This window comes from Sciurus carolinensis, chromosome 16 (assembly GCF_902686445.1).
Source record: "Sciurus carolinensis chromosome 16, mSciCar1.2, whole genome shotgun sequence".
Taxonomy (NCBI): domain Eukaryota; kingdom Metazoa; phylum Chordata; class Mammalia; order Rodentia; family Sciuridae; genus Sciurus; species Sciurus carolinensis.
This window is the reverse complement of record NC_062228.1, coordinates 30,338,524-30,353,195: the sequence shown is the minus strand read 5'-3', so window position 1 is coordinate 30,353,195 and position 14,672 is coordinate 30,338,524. Positions and strand designations below refer to the sequence as shown.

General features: G+C 32.9%; 1 protein-coding gene across 12 annotated transcripts in view; it reads left to right on the top strand.

Annotated features, from left to right (window-relative positions):
- Nucleotides 1-14,672, top strand: part of Chd9 (chromodomain helicase DNA binding protein 9) — a 237,933-nt gene that overhangs the window by 117,781 nt on the left and 105,480 nt on the right. For 8 of the 12 annotated variants that reach the window (XM_047530062.1, XM_047530061.1, XM_047530063.1 and 5 more), the window contains one exon: nt 12,921-13,252. In XM_047530062.1, the coding sequence (XP_047386018.1) occupies nt 12,921-13,252 (332 nt within the window). Of the gene's footprint in view, nt 1-11,408; nt 11,761-11,898; nt 12,122-12,920; nt 13,253-14,672 lie in introns of those variants that run through there. The other 4 variants (XM_047530070.1, XM_047530069.1, XM_047530071.1 and 1 more) reach the window with 3 other exon arrangements.

Here is a 14,672-nt window from a genome sequence, read left to right as displayed (position 1 = left end):
GAATGCCACCATGCCCAGCTAAATCACCACCAACATTTCTGATTATGCTTTTTTTATAGCTACACCCTTTTCTCTCCTACTCTCTCATTTTTAATCCTTGAAAACATTAATCCCTTCTTTACAATTTGTTCATTTCAAGAATTTATAGAGAGCTGGGGAGATAGCTCAGTGGGTTGAGTGCTTGCCTTACAAGCACGAGGCCCTGGGTTTGATCCCCAACACTGAAAAAAAAAATTATAGAAATTAGATTATTTATTTTATGATCATATGATTAGGTTAGGCTCACACCTAGTTATGTCCATTTGATTGACTCAAACTTGACTGGTTCAGATCTTGGTTACATCTGTAAAATCCTTTCACTTTTGACACATACTCTGTAATATTGTGTCATGTTCCTACATTCAAGGAGAGGGATTATACAACAGCATGGGTCAATGGGAATTCACTTTCAAATTCTGCCCACCATAATATATGATTAACTCTGATAGATACAGAATGACCCTTTATTGAAAGCAACGTATTTGACAATCAGTACAAGAGTACTTAGTAGAAATAAGTGACAAAGAAAATAATGAAAGTGCTTGGGAATAGTCCCTAATCACTGGACCCGGGGGTGGCTCAGTAGTAGAGCATTTGCCTTGCATGCACCACAAAAAACAAACAAAAAACCCCAAACTTTCAAACTTGTTAGTAAATGAATGACCAGTTTTCATGTGGTGAAAGTTTAAAGACAATGATCAATCAGATTCAATTTTGGATTAAAATATTTTGTAAATTGTAGAACATTTTTAGAAGTTTATAAGCCAAACTAAAATTTTATAACATTTTCTCTCCCATGAAATTGTTTTGTTTTGCTCATAGATTTGTCCCTTCAGTTTTCTTTAGTATAAGGCTTTTACGTTAATGATTAATATGTTTGTTTTAATAGAAAAGTGTAGAACAGTGATTCTTATTGGTAGACCAGCAGCTAAGAGGCTCCTCTGCTATCTGAATCTCAGAGAGAATTTACTAGTTGTGCCATTTTACTCCCTTCACTTGAGGTTCTCTAAGTGTTGAGATGTACTATTATGGTGAATATGTTGCCTATGTGAAAAATAAGGAAGTAGAAAAGAGTCTCAGAGCTGATAGTAGACTGGTATAAAGGGAAGAGTGGGAAAGATTATGGGACTTGGCTAAGACTACTTTGTCTCCCCCCCACCCCACTCCTGCTTGGGGCTGAGGATCAAGCTTAGGTCCATGATACATATTTTCTACATTTTATAATGGAAATATCATATATCACTATGGTCATTTTGTGGGACAGAAGAAATAAATGAAATTTATTATTATACAATAATAATATATACAGATTAAAATTATACAGATTAAAATCTCTGTAAACTTTCAGATAAAGTATAAATATTAGTTTTTATCTGTAATCAACTACCCTATTTATAATTAAAATAAGATTTAAGTAACATTCTTTGCTCAACATACATAGGAAATTGGTATGTGGTTGATCTACCCTATCTTTTATTCATTGAAATTGCTGTAGAAAAGTATCCAGAAGCCATAGTTCTGTACAAGGCATAAGTTTCTTTAGGTGACAGACTACATAATTTGTAACACTAATGTGGTGCCTTATTAATGATAGGCATTTGACAGTTGTTTAAAGAATTGAACTTTTTTTTTTTTTTAAGAATTGAACTTTCAAGTCTCACAAAATAATTCCTTTTATGTGATATGTATGTGAGCTGTCATATCTTGTGTCCCTTTTGTTTTAAATCAAACATGCCTGATTTTTTGTTGTTGTTAATTCACATAGGATTATTGAATCTTGTCACATGGATATTTTCCTGTATACCCCTTTCTTTGGACTTTCATGTAGGAATAGTTAAGGAAGCAGTTTTCTTAGTCCAGATTTCCTATAGACAATACTTTCTCAAGTGATTTCTCAAACCTGTTTAAGTTAATTTCTAATTCCTCTTTAATCTTTACCTGACTAGTTTTTTTTTTTTTTTTTTTAATTCAGATTTCAGTATTAATGGTGCCTCTTCAGAACTTTCCTAAATCTGTTCTAAAGTGGTCACCCTGTCACTTTTCACCCCATCATCTTATTTTCTTTCTCTGCCTGGCTTTTACTCCCACCTGAAATTATACCTATTTGCTTATTATCTCCTCTCTAAAAATGTTAATTACCTAAGAAAGAAATTTTGTCTTCATTGCACTTAATATCACTTATAAAATGTTTTACAGTTAATATGTACTCTGTGTCTTGAATGAATGAACTAGTTCCTGTTCCTCTAAATTAAAACAATACATTTTTCTTGGTAAGGCTGAAATATAGTGTAATTCTGCAGAACATATTTCTATTTATGCAGGCTAGGATTTCATTTTACTTTTCTTTTTTGCCAGCTTATTATACTGTATATTCATTTAGTTTACAATGAACTTCTTGGTATTTCTTATATGAGCTGCTGTTAATGTATGCACCATTTATTTCATACTTAAGTAGTTCTGTGTGTACAATCATGTTTGTCCATTTATAGATTCAACCATATAAGTTTTTTTTTGTAATCAGCATTAAAAAAATATCATTAAACTAAGGGGACACTAATTTAAGAACTCATGATAGGGATACTGAAGAGATATTAAACTGAAATAAAAGGGCAGAAGATAAGCCAACTGGCACCAGTTCACAATTTAAACTGAAATTATTCAATTAGAGATTTTAGGCATGTGCCACTGTGCCTGGTTCTCTTTGTTCTTAAAACATACAGCATGATTCAACTGGCTAAGATTTAACATTGGAGTTATATTTTTTCCTATCTAAATGTTATTCTCTTTGAAACACAGTATGGAAATACACATAATAATATTTGAAAAATGTTGTTCTCTGTGCTCCATCACCTTCATTATCTATTTTCCTTTTCTGTCCACCTCACTGCTACACACCATGCTCACAAGATCTTAGCTGTTTTGTTCAAAACCATTAATAGAGCATTTTCAGTTACCCTAATTTTGTCAAACCCTTACATGTGGGCTATAACTTTCCTGATACTACTCTTACAGTTTAGTGTCTCACATTTCACATTTTTCTTTTCTTTTCTTTTTTTTTTTTTTTTTGTACTTTTCTTTTTTTTGTTCTTGGCCCTTTGAAATCTTTATGACTCTAACCATCATTTTTACATACATAATTTTTTTTTTTTGAGTCTTGACTAATTGAGTTGTATTTCTTGACTATATTGATCTTTCTATCCTTTTGTAATTTCAGGTAATACCGAGTTATTTTTTTCCCTTAACTTTAAAAGGTGGGCCATCTTTTAAAGACAGAGATATTTGCCAGGCGTGGAGGTGCATTCCTGTAATTCCAGCGACTTGGGAGACTGAGACCGGAAGATTACAAGTTCCAGGCCAGCCTCTGCAGTTTTGCAAGACCTTAAGAAACTTTGTGAGACCCTGTCTCAAAGTTAAAAGTATAAAGGATTGGGGATGTGACTCAAGAGTTTAAGTGTGCCTGGGCTCTGTCCCTGGTACCAAAAAAAAAGTGAGAGATATACAAACTACTATGCTTACAGTACCATACTATGTTACAGTACCAGGAAACATGGTTCTGGACACCAGAAGGACAAGGACATTTATAGCTTTCTCATATGGCTCTCATGTGGTCCTCACTACTTCCAGAAATAAATTTTTTCTGTGGCGTAACTAATATCAGAGATGTAGTTTCTCTCATTTCCTTTGTATTCTCCCAGATGAAATTTTAACATGATGTAATTAACAATATTTTGTTATTTCTATTTCTAAAATGCTCCTAATGTTTTTAATAAATTTGTTTAAGAGATAATATCTTGCTATGAATCCCCAGCTGGCCTTGAACCCCTGGGCTCAAGTGATCTGCCTCAACCTCCCAAGTAGCTGGGGCTACAGGAATGTACCATCATGCCTGGCCTAACTCTTTGTGTGTGTGTGTGTGTGTGTGTGTGTGTGTGTGTGTATGTCATTATTCTTTATATATATATTATATATATATATTTTTAGCCTAAAACTGTGTGTCAGATTTAAATGCCTTATTTTTAGAATTTACCTTATTGTAATCCTTAACATCACATATATTTATGTTAGTAATCACTTGAGTGTTCAAATAATTTTTTTTTAAATTGTATCAGAATTTTGAATTCTAAAATGTTGATTTCTCATAATGAAGTGCATAAAATAAGTTATTTAATGGAACCAATTCTCAGTATTCCTTTTAAAGATGGAAAGAGGTTTTTTCCTTTGTGTTTAAGACATTTAGAAACATTGTTTGCCAAAAGAATTTAGAGATGGTCAGTGTTATCAAGCAACTGGTTTTCTAATTGACTTACCCTGTTGCCCTTCTACTTTACTGGGACCTGTCAAGGCTGTACATTTCACCTATGAAGTTTTGTCAGATTGTCACTATAGCAGTCTTTTAGGAGAAGAATGGATAACTGCAATTTGGCATACTGCTTTGAAAAGTTTACTGATTCCTAATAGACTGTCATATTTAATGCTTTTTGAGCTTGGGATCAACCATCATCTATGTGATCATGGTAAATGATAATAATAGTTAGCAAAATGATTTTTGAAGAGTTGAACCCTATAGGTATTCAGTGCAATAGATATTTATTCTATCCAGGCCTGAATTCTTTCATTTGCAAATTTAGGAATAATTATTTTTTTTAATTGTCACCTAGGTATATTATGAAATCAAATAAGAAAATATATCAGAAATTGTGCAGACTTTCAGGAAAAATTGTTTGTGATTAAAACTTATTGAAGTCTTTTTAAGTACTTCTAGGCTCCCATCCCCACTAGAAGCATTTTATAATTGATATTATAGAAAGCTTATATTATTTACCAAAGAATTATTTATATATAATATTTATATTTTTAATCAATGTGATTTTTAAAACATTGTTGTAGGAAAGTACTTTAAAATTTTCTACTTAAATTATTCATTCTCCATTCCCCGTCTCCCACATCTCCAAGCACTCTATGCCTGTTTTTTTGTTTTGTTTTGTTTTGTTTTGTTTTATACTTTAGCCAGGAAAATAAAATCATACTAGTTTTTATTTTTTTATTTAGGAAGAACATTTGACATTTATTATATCCAATTTTTTCTCCTTATTAAATTTTTTTTCTCACTTTTTAACCTCCTGAATATGGCCTCCATTTCAGCCACTCAATTAAACTATTTTAACCACAATTCTACAATATCATACAGTACCAGAAAGTAAGGAAATACTTGAAGTGCGATAGGGATATGTCCAATGAACACAGTAAGCAACTTAAAGTTGAGTTCTAAATGGCCCAAAGTGGGGTAATTTAAGCAACAAATAAATAATTATAGTATCAGATTATAACTCATAGAATGAAATAATCATTCAGGAGTTTGTACTGGTAAAAATAAATAATTGAATGAATAAATAAATGGCAAAGAGAGAGCTCTTATTTATGGTAGAGTTCCAGTTGAATCCAGAAGGAATGATGGAAATGAAAAATTTTCATTAGGCAAAAACCACAATAATTATTATAGGTATTAAAATCAGTGCATGCTACAATTATTGGGCACATGCATATGAGAAATAGTATATTTGCATAGTCTCAATTAACTCTACGATGTGTTTTGATTCCAAAAGGAGTCATTTATAGTGGAGAATCATGATAGACACTACCTTAACCAAGTGATCAAAGTTAGCATCAGGAATAAGACATACCGGCATCATTTACTCTCTGATAATATCAAGAAGAGCATATCATATCACAGCAAGAGTATTTCTGTGTCCCACATTATATATTAGGTCTCACAATAGCTCTGTAAGGTAGATAACTATTATAATCTCCATTTTGTAGTTGAAGAAGCTGAGGCCCAAGTAAATGATGAAACTAGAACTTGAATTCAGGGGCTGGCTGACTCCAAAGCTCATTGCCTTTATCACACCATTATGCTGAGAATAGTTTTTAATGTTAGGGGTAACTTCAATCTGATGAATTTAATGATTTTAATGTTGTAAGTTGTGAACTTGATAAAGTTTTGCAGTTTGATGTTTTAAAAATATACACTTGACTTAATATGGAAGCATTGAAAAAGTGACACAAACTACTGTATTATAAGATAAAAGGTTAAATACTACTTATTTTTATGTCATATATAAGCTTTTGCTAAATGAACATTTTTTGTCAGCTTTGTGATATTGTTGAAATTGCTAAGCAAACCAATGTCTAAAAATCTAATTCTATTAACTTGTCTCTATATAATCACTTTCTTCTAATCCTTCATATAAAGTTTAGATATTTTAGCATAACTTATAACACTTTTGATAATCTAACATATTCATTAAAATTCTTATTACTTATCATTTCCTACATGATTCTAATTTTCTCATCATGCTAAACTACTTGTTATTACAGAATATCACTTCTAAAATGTATTATGTTATATAATAACATAGGCGTACACAAAAGTAGAAGTATCCATCACCCAGGTACAACAACTTTCAATTTATGGCCATCACTTCATTTATATTACCCTCCATCATTCTCACCTGCTCTGTAGATCTCAATCATATCACTTCATTTGTAAATATTTTAGTTTATATACAAAAACAAAGTTTTGTTTATTCATTTTGCATTCCTGGGATTGAGGAGGATCTCAAGTTCTAGGCATCCTGGGCAACTTAACAAGACCCTGTCTAAAATTAAAAAGAAAAAAGGGCCAGGTATGTAGCTCAGCAGTAGAGCACTCCTGAGTTTAATCCCCAGAGCTGCAAAAAAAAAAAAAAGTAAAGTGAAATAATCACTCCATTTTCATCAAAAATACTGAATTGAAATGTAAGGACATAACTCAGAAAATAATTTTTACGTTGTAATATGTTCTTTGATCCATTTTTCCCCTTTAAAAACGTCTTTTTTGGTAACTTGGAGAAAAATGTTGTATGCGTTAAGAAAAAGCAAAAAAAAAAATCGCTTATGTTTGATACATATTACTAAAATTAACTATGAATTTATTTTTAGAAGGTTGATTTAATGTGAATATTTAATGTTCTTCTGTTTTTTAAACAAGGAAATTAAGAACTAGCATACCAACTCACTATAAACAAGAGAAAGATTCCTTATAAATTATCACTATAACAAATTCTTATGAGATACTTTCCTTAGATATTTCTTTTTTAAATTATTAAAAAAATTTTTTAGTTGTAGATGGACACAATACCTTTATTTTATTTATTTATGTGGTGCTGATGGTTGAACCCAGTGCCACAGGCATGCAAGGCAAGCTCTCTACCACTGAGCCACAACCCCAGTCCTCTAGATATTTCTTTTTGATTATAGTGCTTTTAACTTGAATTTTTTGTTTATTCCCTGACACCACTCTATCCTGACTCATCTTAGTATTCTTTCATTTTCTTTTTGTTTTCCTTCATTAACCCCTCTTCATATGCTAGCCCTTTCACTTAGTGTATTTGAGTTTCATTACTGGTTATTCTACATTGTCTCTCTAAGCAGTCAAAATCATTTCTACTCCAGGCTTACTTACATGTCTCTTACATTCTCTTCCATTGTAACCTCCATGTACCTAGACCCCCAAGCCTGAAGACTGACAGTCCTCTTCCTCTCGAAGATTTTTAGCCAAAGTGCTATTATATGTATGTTGTTGAAAATTACTTGTGTGTTTTTCCTAAATTTGGAAATTTATGACTTTTACTCATGTCTACACACTAGTGATTCAATAATTTTTACTTATTTGTAGGCAACTAAAATGGCTAAATACCTCAGTGTGGGAGATTGAGTAGGTGGGAAAATTTCAAGAAGAGGGAACAAATCCCCATTCAGATTTCAAAACCTCTAATTTCTAGACTAAATCTCTGCTGCTTCCCCACATGAAGAAAAAGGGGAATACCGCATGGTGAAAACATTCTGATTTCCTAAGAGGTATGAAATTCACCCACAAGGCTTAGTTAGGTACCATCCTATTTTATTTTATTTCACACTTAGAAGTGCTAGTCTTGACCTACTAAATATACATCATTAATTCCCTTTTTTGTCATGATCCATGATTTAAAAAATACTCATACTGTAAATTCTTGAGTTTCTGCAACATTTCCATGTATTCCTCCTATTTGCTGTCAAAGTATCACATCTGTTTTCTGATGATTTATTTTGTGAGTATTTGAATATGATATTAATGTATGTACCTTTTTATATTTTAAAAATCGTTTTAACATACAGATACTTGGGGAACAAAGCCTGTGGATTTGTTTTAAATTTTTAAAATATCTTATATTTTGAAACTATCAGAAACTTGCAGAAAAATTGCTAGTACCAAGAAATTCCTTTACTCCTTATTTTTTTAAAAAAAATTTTAGTTGTAGGTGTATATAATACCTTTATTTATTTATTTATTGTTTCTTGTTTTTGTTTTTTTGGGTGCTGAGGATCGAACCCAGGACCTTGTGCTTACAAGGCAAGCACTCTACCAACTGAGCTATCTCCCCAGCCCCCCTTTATTTTATTTTTATGTGGTGCTGAGGATCAAACCCAGGGCCTCACGCATGCCAGACTGCTCACCTCGACCACTGAGCCACAACCCCAGCCCTCCTTTATTTATTCCCTTTGAGAGTAGGTGGCAGACCTGACATTCTGTTACCCTTAAAGTCTATAGTGTGTATTTTATACAAGTGAGAACATTTCCCCAGGTAACCACATGTGGATAATTAATACAACCAGATGCTGTGGGGACTGAGAAAAGAAAAACAAAACAAAATACAATTATGTAGATTTGACAGAATTTGCATACTGTTTAGATGGGAGAAAAGGACCCAAGAACCTTAACATATAGTATGTTTTGTGTGTGAATTGGGAAATGATTGATATTCTGGATATTTAGTTACTTAACACCTTGATGTTCTATGAGAATAAAGTTTCGTATTCTAGTAGCGAGAGAATTATTTGATCACAAATTCACTATTGTCTACTGTCATATTTATTGTTAAGCAATTGGGATTTTGAATCAGGTAATGCAATTTATTGAAAAACTTTATAGGAGAAGTGGGATATTTTGGAAGTTCTCTTTGGTTCTGTGAATAGATTGTCAGTGAGTTAAGGGTAATGAAAGAGAAGAGCAGGGGAATCTACATCTTCAGCCCCTCCCCCTCATGGTGTCAAGGCTTAAATTCAGGGCTTTGGATTTGCTAAGCAGGTATTCTACCTGTGAACCACATCCCCAGGCCTGGAATCCACATCTAGTTTTTTAGCCCTGTCCAATCTGGGGATCTAGTCCCAAATTTCCAATTGCTAGAGTTCTCCATTTCATATTCAATGTGAAAAGAACTAGCCTTATCTCTTTCGTCTCTCTCCCTCTCCCTCTCTCTCTCTCTCTCTCTCTCTCTCTCTCTCTCTCTCTCTCTCTCTCCTTTTTTTGGGGGGGTACTGGAAATTGAACCCAATGGGGTTTAACCCCTGAGCCACATCCCAACCCTTTTTATTTTTTATTTTGAGACAGGTCTCACTAAGTTGCCTAGGCTGTCATTGAACTTGCAATCCTTTTGGTTCAGCCTCCTGAGCTGCTGGGATCGCAGGCATGTGCCACCATAGCCAGCTTCATAGAGTTGCTTTGAAGATTGAAGCAATATATGTGAAGTATTAGGAATAGGACTTGGCATTCAAAGCAAGTTTTAGTTCTTATATTGATTGATTATTTGATTGATTGAGGTAGTTGGGATTGAACCCAGGGACGTGCTACCACTGAGCTATACTCCTACCAGCTTTCTTTAAAAATTTATTTGGTATTGGGTCTTGCTGAGTGCCCAGGCTGAACTCAATCTTGTGATTCTTCTGCCTTAGCTTCTCAAATCTCTGGGATTACAGGTGTGTGCTACCATGCCCTGTCATGCTCTTACTATTATTAATATCAATTAATATCAATTTTGTAATTAAGTTCCTTCTACTATTTTGTAATGCTTCAATAAGAGTATCTCTTACAGGGTATGATGCATGACCTATAATCCCAGCTACTCAGGAATCTGAAGCTTCGGGATCTCAAATTAGGCCAGGCTAGGCAAAATAAAATAAAAAGGGCTGAGGATGTAGTTTAGTGCAAGAACATTTGTCTAGATGTGGGGAGACCTGGGTTTAATCCCTAATAACCCCCCCACCCCCCACAAAAAGACAAAAAGCCCTGTCATTTGGGCCCACCCCCATTTTCTCCATCATTTCTATTATTACCCACTTATTATTCAGGAGTAAATTAGTTAATATATGTAAAGTGCTTAAAATAATGCTTGGCACTTAGTAAGTACTAAGAATGTGTTCAGTCTTTATTATGATGTTTTCATGGTTGAGCTCTAGGTCAGTGAGATCCTTTCCTTGCTTTTAATGGTCCTTTACCTTTAATCTTTTCTCAAGCTGTCCGGATTGATCTTTCTAGGACACTGTTCAGATAGTGTTGTTCTGTTTTGTGACCTTTGATGCCCAGAAAGCAAAACAAAAACAAAACAGTGTGCTTTGATAGTGATATCAGATGACTAGCCAAGACCTACAGAAAAAATGTGGCAATAATGAAAAAATTAAACTTTAATTTTGAACAGTGAAATTTTGTTTTAGCTAATTAGAGGCATTATTAAAATAGTCTCATTTTTTTCTAGACAGAAAAGTTGTACCAGTGATCAAATTCAAGTGGACTTGCTATTTATTTTTAGCAAAGAATTGAACCTAAAATTTATCTGAAGAACTCAACAGTTAGTTAAAATAGGATATGAGGCGTAAAGGTTATAAAGGTTTTTTTGAGTTTTTTATGTTAGGAAAATAAATTAATATTCATCCAGATTGATAATGAAAAAAAATTTAATGTATTTAGTAATTCTTTGTAAATCTCTCATTTGTCCATTTCAAAATCTTAGACCTCTCTTATAATTTAAAGCTAAATAGCTTTATTTCTCTATTTTTAAAATAACAGATTTTTTTGTTAGAAGAATCATAAGATTCTTTATCTAATTTCTTAAGAAATCACTGAAGTGTGCATTTGCATATCCTGTTCTTAATACTTTGTACATCTTCAACTATTTTCAATATTTTAAGTAATTTTACACTTTTATGAAGCTGTCATGTAAAATTATTTTTCTCAGTGAAAATTGTTTTGGATTTTTAAAAATACTGATAGCCACATAAAGTCATTTCACCACAGTTGTAGTTTCCAGATTATTTTTTTAATCAGTTTTTTTTTTTTTTTTTAAAGAACTTTATTGCAGGAAATGGCAGAGAGAGAGTTAATATGTTACACGGAGGGAAGAACAGTCCATTGGGGGTTAAATTGCAGAGTCTAATGGAATAATAACTGGTAGCACCATCTGCTGGCCTACTTCCGCAGAAGGAGTCAGTATTTTTAACGACATCTCTAATATTCATGCTGATGCATTTTGATGCTTTGTGCATTCATTTCTTTCTGTGCTTTGTTGGAATCTGGCTATCTGCTTACAGCTATTGAGGAAACTCAGCTTTTTTAGGAGGGCTTACAGTCTTTATCATTCCTAAATAGGATGAACAGTAGATATAAACTTGCCAAGGCAAAAATGTGTTGATAAATCAAAATGTGTATTTGTGGAGGGTTGTGCATCTCTTGGTTGCAGCTTGCTAAATAGGCCATTTAGGAATCTTCTTTCAATGCTTTTTTCTTGAGCACTGCCTGGGGTGGTGAAAAAGCAGAGGGCAAGCCTTTGTCTGACGCCAAAAATGTCTTCAGTGAAGAGGCCAAGAGGAAGGGTAAGTGAAAGCCTGAATGAGTGGGAGGAGGAGGGGTTCTTTGGGCTAAAAGGCTAATGGGATTGAATAACCTTCCTTATTACTGGCTGCTGCTGCGGGAGTCGTACTGCATCGCCATCTTGAGCTTGTTGCTGTTTTCTCGAGTCTTGGTTATTTGTTATAGCCTGTAGGCCTTGAGGTGGCATTTTAGTGAGCGATTCTAAGACCTCCTTCTTTTCCCAGTGCTGCAGCACTGCTATGAAACCTTTGATGAGGCAGGTATAGAAAAGATACCGGTGAAACACACTGGAATCAGCATGAAAATGTGTTTGGAAATTCCTGATGTTTTTTTTCTTTGCTATAGTCAGAGGCATGTTTACGGGTAAGAACATAACAAAACTGTAATCTAAGTATGTGAATGAATGTGTGTTTGCAGAGGAAATTCTTTTTAAAATGCTCTTGATCTGCTTCCTGTGATATTGCTAAAATATTAATAATCTTAATGTAAAACTATAAAACTTGTTTCTTTCCCATACTGCTTGAGCAAAATAATTATGATACAGAAAAAAGGGGGAAAATTTCTATGTTTAACTTTTTAATGGAAAAACTAAAACTTTCTCTAATTTTAGGTACGAGAATGTCTGTTTACTAACTACTGTGTTGCTGCATTAAAATGATTTAAATGATTTCAGGTTCTCATTCTGGTTTTAAAGCAGGGGCTTTGTTTTTCTAAAAGCCATAATAAACTATAAGGAGTAGTGATTCTAAATTAAAATTGTTATTTTAAATTTATTAATAATTTTCGGAGTTTTGGAGTGGAAAGGAAAAACTTTAATTCCAAATGCAAAGAATATTTCAGGACAAAATTTGAATCAATTACATTTACAGGAAAAAATCTGAATCAACTAACGAACCAAGAATGCTATGAAAATATCAATGAATCTATATTTATCCTTCCTTAACCTTCATTTTCAAAGCAGCAGTTGAGCTGTTTATATTTTTACTAATTTCCAGATAAACAAAATGTCTGAATTTTAAATTTGTTTGTAGCACTCGCATATTTGCTCTTGTAATTTTACTTCTCTATTTAAGCTTACTTTAAAATTTTCAGATACTTCTGTCAGTTGTTTTTATGATATACTTTGGTGCATTCCATAAAAATAATATTTTGGTTTCCCTAGCCTCCATCTTCCAAGAAGAATGATGGTTCTGGGACATATACTAAGTTGCAGAATACCCAGGTGAGGGTCATGACTGAGAAGAAGCAGAGAAAAAAGGTGGAATCGGAAAGCAAGCAAGAAAAGGCTAATCGTATAATATCAGAGGCCATAGCAAAAGCAAAGGAGCGTGGGGAACGCAATATTCCACGAGTAATGAGCCCTGAAAACTTTCCTAGTGCTTCAGTTGAAGGCAAAGAGGAAAAGAAAGGTAGAAGGACAAAATCCAAGCCAAAGGACAAGGACAACAAAAAAATAAAAACCTGTTCTAAGTTAAAAGAGAAGACAAAGATTGGGTAAGTTGTTATTAATTAAATTAATTAAATTCATTTTTTATTTAATTAAATTAAATTTACTTTAATTTTTGTTAAAATGCAGCCCGTCTTACCTTCTCCTTTTGAGTATGACATTGTTTACTCCAACATTTAGAGTTTTACATTGCTAGATACCATATGTACCTTATTGTTTTGGACTAGGGAATATTTTAGGACATACTAAATTTTACTGTTCTATGAATGTAGTTTTTTGTGTATTAGTGAAAGAATATGAAACAAGAGGAAAAAATAAAATCCATATGGCTGTTCCAGTTCCAAATTCACTTTCTTTACAGACATGCATTGAAATTCTTTATTTCTTTACCTCTTAATTCTACAATACCTCACTGCACTCTACTGTCCAGAAACACAAAATACAATATTTTCTCAAACTCAACAACTTTGGACTAAATGGAATGGCAATAAAACTAAGACCATGTAACTCAACAATAACAACTAGTTCTTGGCTCTTACTGATTTACTCCCATACAGGCTCTGATTTACCTTATGTAATAAAGAGGCCAGGTGAGGATTAATGCTCCAAGAGAATTTAAAGGACAAAGAATTGTGGTAGGAGAGTAAATTAATCCTATGTATTTTTATTTGACTGTTCAACACATTTTCAAAAACTAGAACATAAGAAGAGTTATTGACTTTATGCTTTACCAGCAAGTATAAGCATAACCTAAGGCCAACATGCTTTAGAATTGTTTTTGCAGGACTATTTGGTCATTTTTGAAGACTGTATGTGCAATTTTGTATAAAGTGCTTAATCTCAGTTTCCTCTTCTTTTTCTTTTTTCTTTTTGAAAAAAGGTACACAATAAAGAAGGATTTCCCTTGTTATCAAGTTCTTCTTTTGCATAAGAAAATATTAAATCCTTATGTAGATATTTAGAATAAAAACAATTTTGTAAACCAAATTAATTCTTACCATTTTAAATGCAGCCACCAAAATGAATTTTATAGTTTGGTTGTGATGCCCTTCAATCCAAACCATTAAATAATGTGGGGTCTCATTAAAATAGATTAATAAGTGATAGTTGTTGCTGATTTAGCATTTTATTTGCAGATAGGTAAAATGGAATGAATTCAGAAGTTAGATTTCTACCCATTTATTTTTTTTAAGTTTTCAGTATGAAAGTATCTGATTTTTCCATACTTATGTCTATTTTAATTCTAGAAACCCATATTTAGTATTTCCTAATACTAACAGTTAATATGATTAAGATTTTCCAGTTTTAACTTCCATAAGTAGTGTCCTGTTCAGAAAGACAGCACTTTGAAAAGCAATATAAGAAGAGAATAGTAGATGAATTTCAGAAGTTATAGTTACTATTATTTGCTTTAAGTTTGAGGAAACAGGAAACTTTAGCAACCAGAAGCAGAAGATACCAGAAGTA